Below are 20504 nucleotides of genomic sequence, written 5' to 3'. Positions count from 1 at the left end.
TGTAAAACTCCCCCAATTTCAAATTTTATCAACACATTAATCTAATGGAAATGATAGTTGTGCGAGTAACGTAAAATCATTTTTAAATACTTGAATAAATAATTAAATAAATACAAAATTTATTAAAAATAATAATTTTTTAATAATAAATTTTATTAATTTTTTATGTGAGCTTTTTTTTTTTTTTTAATTGTTGGAATGATTGAAAGTTTGAAGATTTTTTTTTTTAAAAAAATAATGATATGGATAGAATTATTGTGTAATTTTTTTTTTTTATTGTTGTAATGATTGAAAGGTGGAAGATTTTTTAAATTATGATAGTGATATTTCATTACAAATAGTGATGTTTTTCAATTCATAATTTTTTATCTAATTTGAATATTAAGTTTTGCTTAATTTCTTTTCATTTGGAACAATTTTTTAAAATAAAAGTAAAAAGGTTTCTCCAAAAAAAAAAAAAAAGAAACGCTTGCAGAACAGTAGAAGCATCAAAACACACCCATTTGAAAACTATTTGATTGAATTATTTGTTTTCTTTAGGAGTGTAACTGGTCCAGTTTGGTCCGGTTTTGAATAAAATTTAGGATCGAACCAGTATATACCGGTTTTATATTTTTCAAAACCGGTACTCCAGTTTTATCGATTTTCGGTCCGGTTCGATCCGGTTTTACCGGTTTTAATGTACTATATTATATATTATATAATATATATAATATAGTATATAATACTATAGTGATAATATATTGTAGTATATTATAATATATATTATAATTGTATTATAGACTATAATGATATATTATAATATATTATATAATGATATATTATATTATATAATGATATATTATATTATATTATAATATATAGTGATATAGTATAAGTATAAATATTAATATGCACTATATAATATTAGTATAACTATTAATACAATAAACAAAATGATATAAGATTTTAAAATTTAATATTATATTAATTAGTAATTTATCATATAGTACAAAACTATTTTATATATAGTTATATATTATATATAAATATTATATATAATATAACAAATTAAAAAATATATATAAATCGGTCCGGTCCGGTCCAGTCCGGTTTTAGAAAAAGAAAAATTAGAACCTGACCGATTTGGACTGGTTTTAAAAAAACTAAAACCAGTACCGGACCGAACCAACCTCGGAACCGGACCGATACCACCGGTTTGGTCTGGTCCGGTCCGGTTTATTGGTTTATCAGTTTTTTTTTATACTCCTAGTTTTCTTTCAGATTTTAGTTTTTTTAAGAAATAGTAAAATTAATAAAAATATATATATTTAATTTGGTCAAGTTTAATTATCGATTATCATTTTTTTTTTTTTTTACTCCGTGATTTTCCGTACGCGATCGTTTGTACTTGTAGTGTAGTGTATCAAAGGTGTCCTCCACTCGCTCGTCGACTTGTATTTGTGGCCTGGGTTTCCTGGCTGCCTCGTTCTCTCCGTACATAAAGTCGCCTCCCTTATTTTTATTTAAAAAATAAATAAAAATATCTCAAAAGTGAATATTTTTATTACGGTATTCTTCGCGACAAATGAAGATATATATTTATATTTATATATATTTTTTAGGTATAAATCAGTGTATTAACACATTATTTATAATAGAACTCCTTTTAATTAAAATATCGATCAATTTTTAACATAATTAATATGGAAAGCTTCTATATCAACAATATATTAAGTAAGGCTGTGCATATCATCCAAAAAACTGGTTGGTCCAATTAAAATAACCCAACTAGATCCGACTTTTTAACGGGCTGTTATATGTATGGGTCTCCAACCTGACTAGGAACGGATTTTTAATCTTTGTGCCAACTAGTCCGAATACACTAATTGATGAAACTCTTTGTCTTCATTCATCACATCTTGTACATTTGTTTTCCACCTCATCTGCAAATTTGTACATTTGTTTTCACCTCATCTCCAAGCCCTAGAAAATCGAAGAGCAGCCTCTCTCTTTATCATCTTCGATCTGTTTATTTTTCATCTTCTACAGAGGCAATGCCATCATCACCTGCGCCAACAAGAACACGGTAAGATTTTATATGGTCAATGTAACTCTCTTCTTCTCTCTTTTTTCATCTTTGACCTGTCTTCTTTTGGGGGGGGGGGAACCATCTATCATCTTCATCCCCTACCTAGCGCGCTTCAAAAAAACCCTTATCATTGACCAGTCCTTATGCAGTCTCTAGGGACAAACTCGATGGCGCCGGACTTGGAGGGCTATTACTTGATGGAAAAGCTGCAAGTGACTCCACCGGAATCGCGGTTGATGAATGTTTGTTGATGCCTCAGGAGGGCCTTTGCCAGAACTTACTCAATTTTTGATGCATTGACTGCGTCGATGTGCAAAAAGTAGAGGCTTTTTTTTTTTTTTTTTTTTAACTTTTAGGTATAGTTAGGGTCATATTGGTTCGACCCGTATTTATTTTGTTCGGGTTGAGTTGGGTTGGTTTGAAGTCCTGGATGGGTTTACTTGGTCAGGTCAACCACAAACTCGACTATTTCTAGCTAGGTTGCAGGCCTAATATTAAGTATGTTAAATAGATTTTTTCTATATATATAATTAGAATATTACCATCTCCTAAACAAGAATCTTTCACTTTTTTTTAATGAAACGATAAGCCTCTTATTATAAAACCCTCACTGAGGCGGTGGAACAACTATAAATACAACATGAACAAAAGAATAAACTTTGCATCAAATTCAAATATAAAGAAATCTCAATTTATCCAAGCGAACTAAACTTCGAAATTTTCCTTGCATATGATCTTCTTCCGTAAAATCTTTAATCGTTCATTTCGCCCCTTTTTTGGCCGGAATACAACAAACCTAATCTCTCTTTTTTCTTTTTTTTTTTCTATTTTTGAAAGGGACAGAAATGGGCTCCTCACACTTTCTGTTCATACTACCACGGGAGAAAATTGATTCATGGTAGATGAATTTGAAGGTTATATATATATATATATATATATATATATATATATATATATATATATATATATATATACACACACACACTCAATTTTTGTAGTTATCCATGCAGTTCAAGGTAAAATGCATTGCATTTATTAGTTTTGCTTGATATTTCAGATGCAGATATCAGTAGCTATAGGATCAATAAAGATGCAGATATCCATCACTGTCAACTTGTATTGCATGGTCTCTGTGAGAGTACTAGCATTTATGATTGATGGCTAATTATAAAACATCCTTTCAGTATTAAGTTTAAATTTTACTACATATAAATAAAATACTGATTTTTTTATATTAAAAATTTTAAATTAATATTATTTTTATTAAAATTTAATTTTTAACTAATTACATTAAATTAATATATATATATTAATACATAATTATATTTACAAATAGATTTTTTGTCCGATCGGTCTTTCCAAATTCACCCCTAGACAACATGGGCCTACAGAAGCCGATAAAAAAGCGCACGAGCTTGCTAAGAATGCATTAGATGGAGACCCTGATATTTTAGATGCTAGGAATTTCCTAATGTAATCATTCCCTACCATAAGGACTATTACTCGATAAAGCAATCTTCCTTTCAAAAAAAGTACAAGTAATTAATGTATGAATGTACAATGTATCTACATATATCAACATATGATTTAGATATATCAACATATGATTTATGATATATTATTAATTGACAACATTTCTTATTTAATATTTTATATAGTCAATGATATAAAATTAGATAAAAATTATATAACTTGTATAACTACTATATACAATAATATTATATATATAATATTTAAAATATATATATATGTATATAGATATATATAATTTGATCGGTTGTCCAATCCAAAAAATCCATACCCTGGGCCGGGCCGAAAACTGAATTCCTCACAAATATAGGACTGACACCGACCAAGAACATTATAACTTAAAAGAAAAATATAGTTGCAAGCACAATTATGCACTAATCTGTGCACCAATGTGATATGATTGGTTAAAAAGTAAATTTTATTAAAAACAGTGTTGATTTAAATTTTAAGTATGAATAAATCAGTATTAGTACACAGATTAGTGCGCAACTGTGTTTGTATGTAACAAAACTCTAACTTAAAACCTCTCAGACTCAAAATTCCCGTAACAAGATTCCACAAAAACAAAGAAATTACGAAGACTGGCCATAAACAGAGCTATGACTTCAAACATCAATCAAGCTCAAAATTGCCTTGTCATACGTTCTAACAATGAAAAGAACACTACTCCCATGGTGCAATCTACAGCCAAGCAGCAGATTGATAGAACATAAGTTCTCTTTCAACAGCAAGCCAAGATTCAGAACGATCTCTCCACAAAGCATGAACTGTGTTCCCTGCGAGAAAATGCATATTGTTCACTGAAAAATTACCTTGTGAAGATAGACCCAACCTAAAAGCAATATAGACCAGAAACAGCAGAAGATTCAAAAAGTAGATTCCCAAACATGCAATAATTAAGCATCAAGTCAACTTTTAGATAACTTACCCGGAAATCTCTCTCTCTCTCTCTCTCTCTCTCTCTCTCTCACACACACACACACACACACACACACACAAACACATAAAACGGACCTAAGACATAATTGGAGACAAATACCAATTTCATCCATTCCATACAGATACAGGCACGCACGAAAACCATGAGCATTCAACATACAGAGCATATTTTAATTATATAATAAAGGAAATAGATTGGATCAATAAAAGATGAAACAGTAAAATCTAGATAGGTGCAATAAAATAAAAACATTTTAAAAAAATAAAAAAATTAAAAACAAAAGGGTAATGCATGTGGTATACCTCAAGTAAATCAGCGTCTTTGGGTTTTTCCAATAGAGCGCTTTCCTGAGAACAAATGTTTTGGTTTCAAAGTAGGGATTACTCTGTCTGCCTCACCACGTCGAGCATCCTTGTTTCTCTTCTTGGTAGATTTCTTGGCAAGTTTTACTGCCTTAACCTTTTGATAAGAGTCTTTAAAGCCCTCTCCAGGAACAATTTCACCAGGTGGCCGTGACTTTGACCTAGATCGGGATAGAGACCTAAGTCGCTGCTTTTTGTTAGGTGTGTCAACATCCATATCCATAATATCACCACCATCATTAGCTCCTCTTTCAGCTGACCTCTCCCTCTTCCGACCCCTTGACCTACTACGGGCTCGGTTGATGGCCAAAGCTGGATCCAGCCCCAAGGCAGACAGCTGCCTTCCCATTCTCCCTGTTGTGAACTGCCTCTCCTTGTCAAATTTTCTTGGTACAATTGGCCGGCTCTCAGCAGTGCTCTTCTTGACCCTATGCTGTTGAATGAGTAGGCTTTTCTTTTTCCAGATCTCAGCCAATGCTTGTTGCTCTTCTGGAGTTAATTCCCTGCCATCCATCTCAAAATCATCATCAGCCTCCTCAGCCTGCCGAAGCCCTTCTTCTTGTTCCAGCTCTTCTAGCCTTTGTAAAATATCCGGATCAATGAAGTCATATACATTGTGCCCATCAATAATTTCAGGCATTACATCTTCTTTCCATTCATCATTGGCTAACATATAATTCTTCTTCAAACTAGCAGAGTATACACCTGCACCACCATTCTCATCCTCTAAATCCCTTTCAGTTTTCCTCTTTTCCTTCTCAGCAGCTTGCTTAGCTTTAGCTTCCAATACTGCTTGCGGAATACTATGTGGCCTTTCCTTCTGGTCCCGTGGCTTTGGTATTGCAACATGAAAACGATTTAAGCAGTCATTTATCTTTTTGGATTTCATCTTCAATTCCACCCTCTGATCCAATAACCTCTCACAAGCTGCATTTTTTACAGCAATTACCCCATCTTCGGTCAAAGTGCTCATGGTCAAAAGCACCCCCTGGTCACTAGTAGCCTCACCTCCTTGACCAATCAAAGTCTTCATAGCTTCAGCTTTCATCTCCATGATCAACTTCATGTCTTCCTCAGATATCCCTTCTAGTGGTTGCAAGTCGGTCTTGTTGCAGACAATAATCAATGGTTTGTTCATAAATAGAGACTTAATGCTGTGGAAAAGAGCAGCCTGTTGCGCAATGCTATACCCACAAGACCCTGAGATATCTAAGAAGAACAACACAGCAGCACGCAGATGCGCCAGAGCCGTGATGCTGCACATCTCAATAATGTTGCGATCTTCGAAAGGACGGTCCAAAATTCCTGGTGTATCAATGACTTGGTACCGTAGGTATTTGTAGTCTGTATGACCGACAAAGAGCGACTTAGTTGTGAATGCATAGGGCTGTACATCTACATCAGCCCTAGTGATCTTGTTAATGAATGAACTCTTGCCAACATTCGGGTACCCACAAATCAAGACCGTTCGAGTATTCGGGTCAATTGAAGGTAGCCTCGCCATGTGTTGTCTAATCTGTTCCAAGTATGCCAAACTAGGAGCAATCCTCTTTATCACAGTACACATGCGGCCAAGAGCCGCAACCTTCAGACACTTGCATCGGTACAATGAGTCACCATACTTCAACAATTTTACGTAGTCTTTAGCAATCTTACCAATAAGGTTCCTTGCAGTATTGATTTGACCAAGGGCGAGCTTGTAGTGATCTTTGTTGTAGAGAACATGAAGAAGGTCCCCATAAAAGGGATGGATATCATCCAGTCGAGGAAACTCATCAATGATTGTAGAGAGCTTCTCATGAAAGTTCTGTTGCGTATACTTTACTTTGCGCATGTAAAACTGACGGAGACGGGAAATAGCATACCCCTTGTGGACAACAGTAGGTGTTTGTCTTTGGGTGCGAGATAGAATAATGTCAATAAAGTCCTTTCCATTTGGTACTACAGTAATCTTCTTAAAGTTATACTGCACCATCTTGGAAGTTCAATTTCACCCTGTAACATAAGTGGTAAAGTTAATTAAAGGTCACTTAAATCAATACAACTCTGTTCACCGCACACGTATTTTAATACAGAAAAACAAGATGTTATCTCTTCTATGTCAATAAAATAAGCCATTGTATTCTTGTAATGCCCCACTGAAAGGCCCAAACCACATGGCCTACTCTAAAATGACTAATCAATAATACAATTGGAGCCTCATTGGAATATTATAAACAGCAAGAACTTCTCATTCCCAAACAAGAACTTATCTTTAAGGGGGGTATCACAATCTGCCCCCCTTAAATTCCCGACTTCTCGTTGGGCCTGTCCGTTATAGATGGCACGGCTCGAGTCCCACATTTCTAGTTGAGATAAGCTCTGATACCATTTGTAACGCTCTAATGGAAGGCCTAAACCACATGGCCTATACTCTTGTGCATGGCATAACATTGTACATGGCATATTAATATGAGTCTTACACCACCTAGCATAACATAGGCATGGTATAACATGATCTAAGCATTACATGAACATTACAAGGCATACATGATCTAAATATTTTTTTTTTTATAAGTCATATATGATCTAAATATTACATGGCATACATGTGATTTTCATAACATCTCATCCATCTAACAATCCATACCAACATAGCATCACAAGCATATCGTCGTAATTCATCAAGATTCGTGAAAAGGGGCCTAAACTTGACCTGGGTCTTATACCATTTGTAACGCCCCAATGGAATACCCAAACCACATGGCCTATACTCCAAAAGGACTAGTCAATAATACAATTGAAACCCCATTAAAACATTATAAAGAGCAAAAGCTTCTCCTTCCCATGCAATTACAATTAGAACCCCATATGATAAAGATAAGAGTAGGTGGTACATGGTATCCCACATTGCATGGGAATGAGAAGTTCTTGCTCTTTATAATGTTCCAATGAGGTTTCCAATTGTATCATTGACTAGTCCTTTTGGAGTATAGGTGTGGCTTGGACCTTCTATTGGGGCATTACAAATGATATCAAAGCCTATCCCAACCAAAAATATGGGACTTGAGCCTTGTCACATATAATGGATAGGCCCAACAAGGACGTCGGGAATTTAAGGGGGATAGATTGTAATACCTCATATGATAAGGATAGAGGTAGGTGGTGTATGAGATCCTACATTGTTTGGGAATGAAAAATTCTTGCTCTTTATAATGTTCCAATGGAAATCCAATTGTATCATTGACTAGTCCTATTGGAGTATAGGCCATGTGGTTTGTGCCTTCCATTGGGGCGTTACCATTCTTCACCAAAACAACACCATATGAAAAGGGGATCACTAGCTTATCACAGCTATAAAGCTATATTATTGGACTGCCTGTACAATGTATGAGCCTTGCATCAGTAGGCTCTTTCTGAAAGCTTGTCTCAAGTGACACATGAAGATTATGAAATGTTCAAGTTGTTATACGATCTCATAAGTCATGCCTGAACATGCACACACACCAAAAAATAAATAAAAAGAAGAATGAGCATGCTTTCAATTTACAATGTTTAGGGAAACCCTGCAAAAGTTTTATACCACTAGGGCATCCTTCACCACCATTCTAACCTACAAGTTACATGTATTTTAACGATTCTAAAGGTAGCTTGCTAGAACCCAAAAGGTGGTATCGCTTAAATTTTACAAGCATCCAGATAACAGAAACGTAAAACCTAATTTTTTTTCATCTATCCCAAAAAGAACCCAAAACTCTAACCTATCCCTAATGTCTACCTAGAAGGAAAAAGATTCTCAATAATAATATTAAAAATAATAAAGATTACACCGGGAAGACAGTAATGGATCCAGCTACATAAACTACCACCTAGGCTACACCCTAGTGGATGGAAATAGTAATTATCATATCCAAAGAAGCTGCAGAAAACTGAGTTAAGGTAATTACACCTTAAGTGCAACAGAGAAATCTGAATGCTCTTTGCTTTCAAGCCACTGGCAGAAGTGTTGATAGAATTACTGTCAGGTCCTGCAAGCCATCACAAAAGTAAACCAGCACCAAATGAATTATATTTGTCCAATATTTTCAAATATAGGATATCAACAATTTCTGTACTATAAAAGAAATTGTAACAGATTATAATAAAAGCTTATGAAGACACAAAAAAATAAACCAAGTATATATAAATACAACATCTTCTAAATTCTCACAATGATCAGCTGTTATTTTCCCTACAGAGCTAATGAATTCAATATCATCTCTACATTTGATATGCTGTTAACCGTCTGTATAAAACGTGACATGGAATAAATTTGAAGAAAAAAAAGAGCCAAAGATAATACCAAAAAAAATTCAGGCCACACTTTTATAGGCATCATCTCTACATAGCCAACGGGAAGAAATGTGGCTCCATTACTTTTTTGCCTCCAGTAACAATTTCTATGGTATTACAGAAGAGCCCTGCTGTCTTCGCCCTTCATACACTAGTGACTTCATGGAAATGGACTATTTTCTAAAGCACATATTTATCAGAATTCTCACAATCAAGATGAGAACATAAAGATAGTAAAACTCAATGGTCACTCATCTCATAAATAAATTACATTACAAAGGGTTGCCTATCTATTAATGTTAGATAACTTAAGAAGAATCCAGGCAATGGAAAACAGAAACTAAAGTAGCAGAACCCCTCATATCTATGTTAAATTGCAATTATTGACTTTGAAAAGCCACCAAGATCCTGTGTAGCAATGAAGTCCAGACTATGCCCTCAAAATTCTCACTCTCAGTGGCAACAATCGCCTCAATCCAATTCCATCTGATAACCATTTTGGAGAAACAAGGACAAACTCCCAAAGTTATTGAAACCTTGGAAAGGATAACTAAAGTCCTTACACACGTGCATACTATGATATCTTAATGCATCAAATAGGCTGAGGAAATATTTAAAGAGGATCGATTGAAGACCTTCCAGCACATTAAATAATGTCAAAAACAGGCTCATGTTATCGATAAATCAGCAAGAGATCTCTCACAAAGCTGGACTGCAAGTAAACCAAATCAGAATACAAGAAAATCTTCTAACACACATCTTTTGAGAAGTAGAACAAAGGCACAAATCTCAGACCACTTGAGAGGACCAAATATGAAACACTACCTTATATATCAAGTAATAACAGCTTAAACAAAAGGAACAAAAGGTTGGTTTCTAGAAGCACCCAAATCTGTGAAAAAAAATTTACAAGATGATACAGACCCTAGTCTGCCAACCTCTTCTTTGTGAGATCCTGCAACCAATTTCAGGACTAAACAACACACCAAGGCAAATTCTAAAACAAAAACTGGTCCTAATTGGATTGCAGCATTGCAGCAAATCTCATTATAAAATCTTATACTAACTCTATTCAAAAGAAAAAAACATACTTGGATGATTTGGAGCAGACAAATGCTATTTCTGCAAACTTGACTACAACACTAATAGCAGCAACCTCGAGAGTTTGATGATGATAATATGCTAATAGAAGCAACTACAAGAATTTATAAAGGATTACACATAATATATGAATTCATTATAGCAGCAGCTAAAGTTAGTATAAGATTACACATAATATGATGATAATACAACACTAATAGCAGCAACTACAAGAAATTATAAATGATCACACGATATATGAATTTATTATCAATTAAAGAGAAAATAAAGCATCAGTCCACCAATACAGCATCAGCCCTTTACCCCCAGTTTGGTTACCAAGAAAACTTAGCAAAAATAAATAAAGGCTACCCTTAACCATAGCCACTTCACTTATGCTATGGTTAAGCTTGGTATCTTATTCTTACATTGACAAACCCCTCCCCCCCCCCCCCCCCCACACACACACTTCATCAATGGTCTCATGCTATTAAGGATACAATCACAGGTCATTTAAAAAAAGCAAAAATAACTGGAAGCTATATGACACGTAATATATAACACAAAAGATATCCATGAAGGCTTCATTGAAAGAAACGGAGCAGGTTTATCAATGGCTATTGGGGAAAAAAAAAAAAAAAAAACATGATCCATTACAACCCAATAAGTTAAATTAGCAAAGTAAAGTGCAGAGGAATGAGAAAAAAATTCAGGCTCAAGGCCCATTTATGTTAAGTCTGGGTTTGCTAACAATGCTGTGTGAATACAAACTTCCATACCCATCTCAAATACACCTAGTAGAATTTTTTTTTTATAGGTAATAAGAGATTTTATTCCATGTAAATAGGCATAGCCCAATTACATAGGAAGTATACAAGAGAATACACCTAAATACAAGCTAAAACAAAATAGTACTAAAATAAGGCATTACAAATATTCATATCCCTCGCTAAATTGTTCACCCAAAAATTTAAAGTGCTAAAGAAAAAAAACCCTAAATTCCCCCATTTTGCGTTCACAATCTTTGAAGCACCTCCCATTTCTCTCAAGCCATAAACACTAAAACAAACACAAAGGAACCATCCTCCATTCAGCTGTACCACCTCTACATCCTGCTGCAACTTGCCAGCTAGCCAAGAAATCCACCACATGAAAAGGCATCACCCATGCAATGCCTACACCTAGTAGAATTGCCTCACAACATCTGCTAATATATTCCCAGGAACCTATATATTATGGCAATCAATTTCTAGTTTCCAAACAATGGATATTATGGCAATCACACATCATTATAATAAACGACCTGAACACAATTGCTAAGTTCTCCAAGAAATGAAGTAAAACTTCATGACCACTATGTTTCTCAGAATTATATCACTCTTAACATATTTATCATATTTAAGTTTTATGCGCACTTTTAAGGATAAATTCAATATTCCTAGCAAAAAGGCAATGAGCACTATGTTGGTCCATTGCCTTTTGCTGTAAGTTTTCTATAATAATAAGCCTTTTGTTGTAAGCTTGGTACTTTTAAAAAAGTCTTCAATCTACCCTATCTCTCTCCCCCTTTCTCTGTATCTGAGGATCTGTTTTCTTAGTTGTCCCACAGCTTGAAAGCTCTCGTCGATCACAAAGAAACGTCTACCTTTGATTTGGTTGGCTAAAGGTTGCGTTCGCTTTTTCCTCTATTACTCATTCTCGCTCTCTCTCTCTCTCTCTCTGCTATTCATTTGTTTTTATATTCTCTTCTTTTATGCTGCTTTCTAAGAAAAACCGAGTCGACTCGCCTCCAATTCTCTTCTTGTAACAGAACCCATAAACCCTAATTTTTAACCACCCAAAATTTCAAACACGAAATCTCAACCATATGTATAATCAAACTCCAAATCTCAACCCACCACAAGAAACTTAAGCTTTAAAGCATTAAAGACGAAATCGAGAGAGGGAGAGTGATAGAAACGGACGGAGAGAGGGAGAGGGCTTACTAGACAGCGGCGGCACGACGGAGGGCAGAGACTCATCGGCTAGACAAAGTGAGCGGGAAGAGTGAGGCGGCGACGGTCAGAGAGAGTGAACAAGACGAATGTGAGGGAGAGACAGAGGTGGGGGAAGAGGCGGCAAAAACACTCCCACAGGAGAGTGAGTGCCGGGCTGGGGTACAAGGGGGTGAAGGAAAAAATTTAGGTTTGGTTGCAAATACGCTGTTCCGTACGTTACAAGTTTTTTAAATTTTTATATAAAATATAATAAATAATTTAATTTTTTTAAGTTTTTAAATAATAATAATATTAAAAATTAATATTTTAATAATATTTTATTCTACTTTTAATTTTTATTTTAACTCATTTTATTTCAATTCATTATCCAAACATATATTTTTTTTTTTTATAAATACTATCCAAACATATCTTAAAACGAGGTTTGGATGAAAAAGTATTTTAATTCATTTTATTTGATCTCATCTAATAATTATAATTTTAAAATTTTATATTAAATAAAATAAATAATTTGATTTTTTTCAAATTTTAAAATAATAATAATATTAAAAAATAATATTCTAACTGCTAGGAAAAAAATTCTCCCCCCAAGAAGTTCGACCCAACCTAGGCGAACAGGATACCCGGCCTAAGGCCAGATCTAAGCCATCTAACTCCAGGCCACATAATTGCAAATACCCTATTCCAAGAGGATACAGGTCTAGCTGACGAGCCTAGTGGACCATGATCCAAAGGGCACTCAACACCCATATTGCCAGGAAAGAGGCAGCATGCTACCTCGATGGGACAGCACGAACTGACGCCCACCTCAGGCCAAGCCACATTAATTGGGTTCTAGTAGGGGCCACTCGAGGAGATAGGGCCTGGAGCTCTTCACCCTTGAGATAGGTATAAGTATTCCTCTCGAGCACCATGGAAAAGTAATCTAAAAGAATCAACTCATCTCTTGATCGTTTTCCTTTATATGAGACTGACTTAAGTATTGGAAACTCCATCCAACACCCCATCAGGCTACTGCAACTGGGAGTGATTTTGTGTGTGCAGGTAAGAGAAGGCCCGAGCCCCCAAAAAGTTCAGTCCAAAGGCGTACGAAACTTGACATTAACGCTAACGATATTTTATTTAACTTTCAATTTTTATCTCAACTCATCTCATTTCAACTCACTATTTCTTGAGATTTGGACAGTGACTCGAGATTTGAAATCTAAAGCACACCTAATTATTTTCACACCTAATCTTGTTTGTACAAGCACAATATAACAAAATCTGAAATTAAAGTCTAATATGGATGTAGTGGGTCTTTACAATGCGAATTTAGAGAAATATAGGACAAATTAAGTAAAAGATAAGTTTCCATATTAACTTAGAAAATAAGTATAATTATATATAATCAAATAATGAACATGGCATTGGATATTACATTGAAATTTACGCAGTAATGATACATTGGATATTACACAGAAGATGATACATTAATGGACTTTACATAACAAAAAACATTGAGAGACCATTGATGAACTTGTACAAGGTCAGCCAACCCAAATAGAATTATGAATGTTTTTGCCTTTCTCAAACTTAATTGAGTCAAAACTATGTTTAGATGGTACATGAATTCCTTATAAATCTCCAATGGAAGATGTAGGATATTAGTAACAAGAGGACCAACTTGTTCACGAAAACTAAGGCTTGGAAAAATCTGAAAAAAATTACATCTAGGTAACACTATATTTTCCTCATTTCGAATCCACGAACATAGATTCAACCAACTCCTACTTCATTTATGGCCTAGTTTTATAAGCCTAAATGTCAAAACAATAGTTACTAGGGTTTACAAAAAACCAAAAACAACATATAAGCATATGGATTCCAGTTGTAACGACTTGATCAAATATTATTAAGGATAAAACATGGATAATTTCTTAGCCTATGATAAATTAATGGGTTGTATTGGATAAGCCCACGAATTCTTATTTAGAAAGGTTGGCCAAAAATTTTTATTAGGCCCAAGAACCTCCCTCCTAAAGCTCCTCACATTGTCGTATGTTGCACGAACAACCCACTACATAGTGTCTCAAGAAATACAAATGCAAGGAGAGAAGGACACTGACTTCCCTACAACCGCACATCAGAATGAGAGCTCTTTGCATTCCTAATAGCATAATGACTCGTCCCACTACATGGCTACTACACTTTGATGAATTCTATTATAGTTTTGCCTTCTTTTATATAGGCATTTAGCATTAGCTGGCATACTCAACTTTATTCTTTTATTTTTTCTATTTGATAGGCTTTAGGCATTCTTTTTAGCACATATATATTGTTTTCCATTCTGTCTTGTTCCTAGACTTTTAACATGGTATCAGAGAGACAGGTTACCTCATTCTCATATTGCCTTGTTTTCTCTTAGTCATTTTATCAATCGCCTTCTCTGCACTTGATCTCTCATGTTTTTACCATTCCTTTTCTCAGTTGCTACTTCATCAATGGCAGAGGATAACGACTCCAACAACTCCCACATTCCTCTCTCAAAAAACCCAAAGAGCCCATACTTTCTTCATCATAGTGACAACTCCCACACTGTGGTCATCACTCCTCCCCTCATTAGGTCGAACTACCTCACATGGCACAGGTCCTTTACTTTGGCCATTTTAATTAAGAATAAAATGGGCTTTCTAGATGGGAGTATCTCAACCCCAAATTTGGCTGATTCTCTCTACTTTTCTTGGTTACGCTGCAACAACCCGATTCTCTCGTGGATATTCGACTCTATTTCGAACGAAATAGCCTCCAACATCTTCTACATCAACTCAGTAAAGGAGGTATGGGAAAAACTCAAGACTCGCTTTACTCAACCTGATAATGTGCAGATTTTCCAACTTCAATAGTAACTCAGCAATATTGTGCAAGGGACACAGATGGTAAGCGAATGCTTCACTCAGTTAAATGGTATATGGGAGGAATTGCACAACTATAGGCCATTACCTTACTGTTCTTGTGGGCTTTGTACTTGTAAAGCACTTAATTCAGTTGGGGATATACAACAATCAAATTATGTGTTCAAATCAATGTTTTGAATACCTTTTGGGTTGTGATTTCGGTTAAGACACTAAAACGAGATATTTTGGTACCGATACCTTTTTGGGATAGTCTATATATAATAAATTAATTATATATATAAATTATATTTCAAAATAATATCAATGTAAGTCTTAAAAAGTTAAAACACATATTTATAAAACTCAATAATACTTCTAAATTAAGAAAATAATCTTCAGATGTAAGAATTGGAGTAAAAATTATAAAAAAATCAGAATTTTCACATTAATTACAAAAATTCACTAAATTCAGCTATTATCGTTACAGCCGGTACATTAAAATCCAGATGGTATTAACCCAAACGCACTGATACTGCCGGTATTTGACCCGGTATGAAACATGTGCATTTTTTGTACCGGTCACTATTTCGACATGAGAAATACCAGCCAATATGGTCGGTACGGTACGAAATTCAAAATATGGGTTCAAATTCCTCATGGAATTGAACGATTCCTTTGAAACAATCATAGGACAAATAGTCCTCATGAGCCCAATCCCTTCATTAGATAAGACTTTTTCTATGGTTTTGCAAGAAATAAGGCAAAGGCAAACCATAAGCTTATTCTTGCTAGCCACTAAATCTTCGGCTCTTGCTGCTTAGTTCAAAAGAAAGGAAAAATCAAATTTAACTTGTCAACACTGTAGAAAGGCAAGGCATACACGAGAGAAGCACTACAGGCCTATTTAGTTTCCTCCAAACTTCAAATTCACAAAGACTAAGCCAGGGTACTCGAACTATGGTTCTTCTAGTTTTCACTCGGCTAATTAGGTTATGTCTCAGGGTCAAGAGAATGTGTTTTTGGAAGGTCCTCAACTGCCATTCACTTAGGAGCAGGTTTAGAAGCTATTAGCACTTGTGGATGGTCAGTCTCTACAGCCTAGTAATAACCATCTTTCTACTCCTCAAGCAACAACCTCCACCAACACATAATCTACTCCATCCATAACTGCTCATTCCAACATGGCAGGTATACCTCGTTGTCTTTCTACTACATCAGCATCACCTTTTTCACCTTCTCAGCATCATAATTTCTTATCACTCTCACATCAGAAACTACATAGCATTGATGACACATCTTGGATTATTAACATTGGAGCTATAGACCATATGGTCTGTTCTCCCTCTCTACTCACCACAATCACTTGCACCACTAAAGCCGATGTTCAACTACCTAATGACACTCAAGTTAATTGTCACCCATATTGGCGATATGCAACTTTCAGCATCTATCATACTTAAAAATGTCCTTTGTGTTCCTACCTTCAACTTTAATCTACTCTCTGTTGGCAAATTCACTCGTGACCCTCTTATTTGCTTAGTATTCTTGGATCACTTTTGTTTTCTGCAGGTTTGATCTTCATGGATAACAATAGGACATGCTAGAGTTCATCATGGGCTATACTTCCTTGATCTTAGCTTACTAAGGTGCACTCCTTCCAACCATAAAATCAAAACTCACTTACCTTTCTCCAATACTCGGATTTGCAATGCTGTGACACAATAGGAGTTCAACATTTGGCACTTCAGATTAGGGCACTTATCCAATCAGATGTTGAATTTAATTTAGTCCTCTTCCCCTAATATAAAGTGTAAAGAACAAACTCATTGTACTGTTTGTCACAATGGCAAAGCAAAAATGAATTTTCTTTCAATTAAGTGAATCTTCAACTTCATCTATCTTTGAGTTAATGCATCGTGATGTTTGGGTACCATATTCACAAGCTTCTTTACAAGGACATCACTATTTTTTAACTATTGTTGATGATTATAGCCATATTACATGGGTTTATTTAATGAAGTTCAAATCTGAAGCTAAACAGCTTCTACAAACATTCATTCATATGATAAAATACTTTTTGGATTCATTCATCTGGAGCTCTCAAATACTTTTTTTGTCTGGAAGTTGTGAGATCATGAACTAGTATTCATATTTGTTAGAGGAAATACACTCTAAAAATTCTTGAAGATGTTGGATTATTAGGGTGCAAATCTGTCAGCACTTCTGAGTAAAATCACAAGCTGTCACATGCTTCTAAGGATCCTTTATATGATATAACTGGCTATAGAAGGCTCATTGGTGGGCTGATTTATTTGACAATTACAAAGCCCGACATAACCTATGCAGTAAGTATTCTTAGTCAATTTATGGACAAGCCGAGCCAAGAACACTTGCACACAGCTCATAGGATACTCAGATATTTAAAAGGGTCGATTGGATATGGTATTTTCTTTTCCTCCAATTCATCTCTACATTTTAAAGCCTATAGTGACTTGGATTGGGTAGCATGTCCTGATACAAGGAGGTCAGTTATGGGTTTTTGTATATTTCTCGGACACTCTTTAATCAGTTGGAAGTTAAAAAATAATTGACTGTGTCTCGGTCCTCTGCTGAGATAGAATACTGAACTTTAGCACATACCAATTGTGAGATAGTATGGTTAATCACATTGCTCAAAGATTTCAATACAAGTAATGAACAACCTACACTTCGTTTATGTGATAGTTAATTAGCCATTCACCTTACTAAAAATCCTGTTTTCCATGAAAGAACTAAGCATGTGGAGCTGGATTGTCATTTCGTTCCGAAAAAGGTATTGGTTGGAACTATTACACTAGTCTAGGTGGGATCAAAATTTCAATTGGTAGATATATTTACTAAGGCATTAGCAGTTCATATCTTGAATTTCTTATTGTCCAAGATAGGCATCTTGAACATATATGCCCATATTGAGGGGGAGTTTTAAGAAATATAAAAGCAATGAGAGAAGGGCACTAACTTCCCTACAACCACACATCAGAATGAGAGCTGTTTGCATTCCTAATAGCAGAGTGACTCGTTCCATTACATGGCTGCTACACTCTAATGAATTCTGTTATAGTTTTGTCTTCTTTTGTATAGAGATTTAGCATTAGCTGGTAGACTTAACTTTATTCTTTTATTTTTTTGTTTGACTTAACTTTATTCTTTTATTTTTTTGTTTGATAGGCTCTAGCGCATTCTTTTTAGCAAATATATATTGTTTTCCTGGCTGTGTAAAGACATAGTGTAATGAGAATGAAATTATCCATCTTCCATTATGTCTCAGTCCTAGACTTTTAACACAGTAAACCTCCCATGAGAACCTCCACTCATGGCACCACCCATCATCCCTTCCTTCCTTACAGTCCACAGCCAAGTCACTCACAACCCACGTATGAGAACAACCCACAACACTGCACATAGCTACACCAAAAACCACCAAACACAAAGCCTAGACATGACTCAACATGTGTGCACCATAAAGAACCATGAGCCTTTTTCCTTCACCCACGTGATGGAAATGCAAGAAGGGCCATCCACAATGCTACTAAGAGGGCTAGGCGTGCCAAGGCTAGGAGGGCGGCTTAGGGTTGTTTGCATGGTTCGGATGGTGGAGCCTGAGGCGCGGAAGGCTCGGCCATGAAGGACCAACTACTTGACAACTATATGAGATCTTGTTGGATAGCAAATCCCTTGATTTTAGGGGATGAGGATGAGGCAAATCCCTTGATTTTAGGGAATTAAGTGCTAGTCTGAGTTAGTTTTGATTTTCATATTTCAATCATTCGGATCTTGGTGTTGCATTGAGGTAACCCTAGATTCATTTACCCAACACGACCGTAAACATTTGAGTGCGAGTGAGACTTCCATCATTAGTATTTTCATTGAGAGACGTCCAACCCATGAAGAGGAAGCCAAGGAGGAAGATCATGGCCGATTGACAACCAAGGCATAGGGAGCAGATTGAGAACCTTGAAGCCACTTTGGAGGCACAACACACTGCCACCAATGAACAACTTTGAAGGTTAGAGGAGGTGCTCCACCAATTGGTGGATCAAAGGAGGAATGGAGATGGAAGGCACCATAGAAGAAGAGCCCATAGTTCCAAGGGTTTCGTGGGATCTAGAAGAAGCCAACACCGTGAGAGGGTAGAGGATTTAGATTCATCTGATCAAGATACCTTAAGCCCAAATGAGGAATCAACTGAGGAAAGTGAAAGGGAATAAGGAAACCGATGTAAGAGAAGAGGCGCTCGTAGGGGAGAAGTGCTCAAACCAAATATGAACTTTCCCAAGTTCAATGGAAATGATCCGAACACTTGGGTCAATAGGGCTGAGCAATACTTCGAGCACAATCACATAAAGGGTCATGCTAAGGTGTCCTATGCCGCTTACTTCCTTGAAAAAGAGGCAAACCAATGGTGGCAATAGATGAGGAAGACCTATAGAGCTCAAATGAGGGTGTTGAAATAGTAGAAGTTTGTTAAGGAGCTCTTAGGGAGGTTCAGGCCAACCGAGCATATGGATTATCATAAGACTCTCTCAAAGATCAAACAAACTAGATCTTTAAGGGATTATCAAAAGGAGTTCGAATACTTATCCACAATAGTACACGGGTGGTCGGAGAAGGCCTTCAAAACGAATTGGGGCAGAGGTAAAACTTAAGAAGCCGAAAACCTTGATGCAAGCCTTGGAGATTGTACAAATTAAGGAGGATCAACTCCAAGATTTGCGGAATAATAGCCATTTTGAGGTAAGGAAACCACCCGCAATGGTTTTCAAGTTTGGTGCAAACAAAATTTTTAACAAGGACTTCTCACCGGGAGGCCCTAGTAGAGGTGCATCAAGTGGAACCAAACCACTACCCGCGGGTGTGAAGAGGCTATCATGAGAAGAAATGCAACAACGAAGAGAGAATGAGCTTTGTTTCAATTGTAATGAGTGGTTCACAATGGACAACAAATGCAAGGTGAAACAATTTTTTTTTTATTGAGATAGAGTCAGAGGAAGAGGAAGACTTAGGTGAGGAAGAGCAATGGCAAGAGGAGGAAGAACAAGGAAAAGCCAAGGGAGGAGACCTTCACATTTCTATCCATGCATTGGCCGGTGTTGCGGGACCTAGAACGATGAGAACACCAGCTCACATTGGCAAGATAAAGGTAATAGTTCTTGTTGATAATGGTTCATCCTTAAACTTTATCAACTCGAAAGTAGCCGAGAGTTTGAGGTTGCCTATGACTTCTATCACTCCATTTGAGGTCAAGGTAGCTAGTGAGAGAAATTAATGTGTAAAGAAGCATATAAAAAGGTACGTTTA

At 35.8% G+C, this 20504-nt stretch overlaps 1 protein-coding gene across 5 annotated transcripts; it reads right to left on the bottom strand.

Annotated features, from left to right (window-relative positions):
• Nucleotides 1-4001: 4001 nt before the first annotated feature.
• On the bottom strand, nt 4002-12473 carry LOC122313248 (nucleolar GTP-binding protein 1-like). Of its 5 annotated transcripts, XM_043128080.1 has the most exons (6): nt 12280-12473; nt 10306-10409; nt 9225-9394; nt 8830-8910; nt 4844-6898; nt 4002-4377 (listed from the first exon to the last, which is right to left on the bottom strand). In XM_043128080.1, the coding sequence occupies exon 5, from the start codon at nt 6876-6878 to the stop codon at nt 4854-4856; it is 2025 nt and encodes a 674-aa protein (XP_042984014.1). In that variant the 5' UTR covers nt 6879-6898; nt 8830-8910; nt 9225-9394; nt 10306-10409; nt 12280-12473; the 3' UTR covers nt 4002-4377; nt 4844-4853. The 5 variants fall into 5 exon arrangements, with proteins under 5 accessions (XP_042984014.1, XP_042984011.1, XP_042984010.1 ...); XM_043128077.1 differs by lacking the exon at nt 9225-9394 and having other exon boundaries at nt 4002-4401; nt 8832-8910; XM_043128076.1 differs by lacking the exon at nt 9225-9394 and having other exon boundaries at nt 8832-8910.
• Between the last annotated feature and the right edge of the window lie 8031 nt (nt 12474-20504).

This window comes from Carya illinoinensis, chromosome 6 (genome assembly GCF_018687715.1).
Source record: "Carya illinoinensis cultivar Pawnee chromosome 6, C.illinoinensisPawnee_v1, whole genome shotgun sequence".
NCBI classification, from domain to species: Eukaryota; Viridiplantae; Streptophyta; class Magnoliopsida; order Fagales; family Juglandaceae; genus Carya; species Carya illinoinensis.
This window is presented reverse-complemented; position numbering and strand designations above follow the sequence as displayed.